Raw genomic sequence first — 3182 nt, 5'->3', positions numbered from 1 at the left:
TATTTTTAATTTTTTTGTGTTCGCTAACATAAACTAATAAATGAATCATTTTTAAATTATTTTAAAAAATTAAATATAAGATATAATTTTTTATTTTTTTTTCAGACTGCAGGAATCGAGTAGTCCCCCTATAAACTTCAAGTACCACATGGGCTAGGGGGAGACTAGACCTCAAGACCTTATGCTTTATTACAAGGTCTCACCAATCAAGCTAGGCACTCAACACATAAGATCTAATTTTATTACTCAAATATTTAATATATATAGGAGAAGTGTTCCAGTGGCCGTTATAACTAAATTTGCATGCCCTAAGCTCCTAAACTGTATATCAAATTGACAGTTTTTTGCTCTTAAATAGTATATGAATTTTGACAATTTTTTGTTGTTGTCTTTATATATGACTTAAATGCTTATAGCTATTGTTTTGGTTTCTAAATAGGTACAACAAACTCACCCAAGGATCAAAAAATAATCATTTTGAATTGACTTCCCATACATATTTCTCATTACCCTATTATCTTTGATGATAATACAATTAATCTAATACTTATGCAATGCCACATTAATCATTGACCTTGACTACCTGTACCCCTACCCCTAATAGTTAGGGGAATAAGATTAAGGAAATTACATATGTATTACTATCCCTTGTTGCTGACAGTCGAAATACGGGCGTTTTATGCCAAGTAGGGCCAGCTGTTCTTCTTAAGTTGTGGGCGTTCATAATAAACTTCATTATAAATTGAAGTTCATCAGCCTTTTAAGTTCATCTCTTTGTATAATCTTGTGGGAACCCTGTTTGTTTCAGCATGGTGTCTGTGCAGCCTTCTCTGCTTTTTCTTCCTTCCACCAATGAATCCAACGTACTGAAGCCCATTTATATACGCGATGAGGACGAGCGCCCAAAGATTTCACACGATCACTTCAGTAACGATATTCCCATCATTTCACTGGAAGGAGTTGAAAACATTAATGGCAGAGCTGCAGTCACAGAGCAGATCAAGAAGGCCTTTGAAGAATGGGGGGTTTTTCAGGTTGTAAATCATGGAGTGCCCAAAGAGCTTCTGGATTGTATGCAGCAACTGTCCAGGGACTTTTTTGGGCTTAAGCCTGAGGAAAAGATGAAGTTTGATATGAGAGGTGGGAAAAAGGGAGGATTTATTGTGAGTAGTCATTTGCAAGGTGAGAGTGTGATGGATTGGAGAGAGCTCATTACTTTCTTTTCCTATCCTGTGAGGGCCCGAGATTATGAGTTGTGGCCTCAGAATCCTGCTGGTTGGAGGTCAGATTCTCCTCCTTTACATTGAAAAGAGACATTGGGTTTGATTTTGATAGATCAAAAGCCAATCAAGATGAATAATTTTATTGTTTTTGTTTCTGATGCAGGGAAGTTGTGCAGAAATATAGTGAAGAAATGATGAATCTGGCATGCAAGATTCTGGAGATCGTGTCAGAGTCTTTGGGATTGGAAGCAGATGCTGTAAAGAAGAATTGCTTGGAGATGGACCAGAAGATTGTCATAAACTTCTACCCAAAATGCCCACAACCAGACATGACTTTGGGTGTGAAGAGGCACACTGATCCAGGCACCATAACTCTTCTTCTTCAGGATCAGGTTGGAGGTTTGCAGGTCACCAAGGATGGCCATAATTGGATAACTGTGGAGCCTGTGGAGGGGGCTATTGTTGTGAACCTGGGTGATCATATGCATGTAAGCTATTGTCAAAGTAGTTTTCATTAACTTGTTATGTTCAGTCTGTACATTTGTACATTAGTGTTTGCTATATAAGATTTTTGGATTCAATTGTGTTCAATTGTTTTTCATTGAGTTTCTGATCACACTCTTGATCTATTATCAGGAAGCTAATCTTTATCATTCTAATGATAGATTATGAAATGTGATCCGAAATATCGATGAAAAAACAATTGAATACAATTGAATCATGTAAGAAATATATTAATATTAGAATTGGGTCTAATTTATCCTTTTGTTATTGACCAGTATCTCAGCAATGGCAAGTACAAGAATGCAGATCACCAGGCTGTAGTTAATGCCAGTTGCAGCCGCCTGTCAATTGCCACATTTCAGAATCCTGCTCAGGAAGCCATTGTTTATCCTCTAGATGGGGTGATCAATTTTGATCAAGGGGAAAGGTGTTTAATGGAAGAACCCATCACCTTTGCTCAGATGTACCGTGGGAAGATGAACAGAGATCTTGAATTGGCTCGTCAGAAGAAGAATAAAAAGTAATCTTTAGAAAGTATGTAAATTTGTTGAAGAGCATATAAAGTTGTCACTAACATAAGGGTCTTTGTTACTAGTGGGGTCTTCATGTTTATAGATTGTGACTACTCCTAAGGTCATATTACTGTCCAAATAAATTCATGGGAATTGGCTATGCCGGTATCAAAATGGGTATTAACAAGTATGCCTATTTTTAATTCTATTATTAAATGTAAATAATGGTCTTAGACGGCTCATTGTCATAGGGAGGTTCATTAAATATTTGGAGATGGTATTTTCAAATTATATAGTTGTATTTATTTTCAATGTAATTATTTAGTTTTTAATGTAATTATTTAGTTTTTATAATATATATAAAAAAAATATATAATTGTAAGTGTTTTGGATTTAATTGTGTAAAATTTTGAATATATATTTTATATTTATTATTTTAATGATAGAATGGAAAAATGGAAGAATTTTAATGATTACGAGATCAAAGATACTTTATGGAATAGTAGACACGTGATGGTTCTAACTTTCAGACTACTAAACCAGAAATTTTATAGATCAAAATGTATAATCTGAAACAAATAGCGTATAAATCTTATTTATTAAGTATGTTAAGAATCGTTTTGAAATCTCATTTGAGTTATTGGTTTTAAATATTTAGGTAACCCATCAAGTCACATACAACATTAATACAATCGCACTCACTAAAATGACTCTTCTTAATATTATAAATGTTATTGCTTGTAAGAGTTGGTGGAGACTATTTTTATGATTGGTACATAGAGGAAATGAATCCTTGATTTTCATTATTAAAAGTATTTTGATTACACAAATTCATTAAATACTATTTATTTATATATATTTTATATTATTATATTTTTATTTTAATATATTGATTAATTATCGTAGTTTTATATGAAGTCATCCTCATAAAAAATCATATATT

The 3182-nt window shown here is 33.2% G+C and overlaps 1 protein-coding gene across 1 annotated transcript; it reads left to right on the top strand.

Annotated features, from left to right (window-relative positions):
- Positions 1-730: 730 nt before the first annotated feature.
- LOC131037978 (naringenin,2-oxoglutarate 3-dioxygenase) lies at positions 731-2530 on the top strand. The gene is made up of 3 exons (XM_057970246.2): positions 731-1282; positions 1387-1711; positions 2003-2530. The coding sequence occupies exons 1-3, from the start codon at positions 810-812 to the stop codon at positions 2249-2251; spliced, it is 1047 nt and encodes a 348-aa protein (XP_057826229.2). The 5' UTR covers positions 731-809; the 3' UTR covers positions 2252-2530.
- Positions 2531-3182: the final 652 nt, after the last annotated feature.

Source organism: Cryptomeria japonica, chromosome 7 (genome assembly GCF_030272615.1).
Source record: "Cryptomeria japonica chromosome 7, Sugi_1.0, whole genome shotgun sequence".
NCBI lineage: Eukaryota > Viridiplantae > Streptophyta > Pinopsida > Cupressales > Cupressaceae > Cryptomeria > Cryptomeria japonica.
The sequence above is the reverse complement of the archived record's forward strand: the minus strand, read 5'-3'. Positions and strand labels throughout refer to the sequence as shown.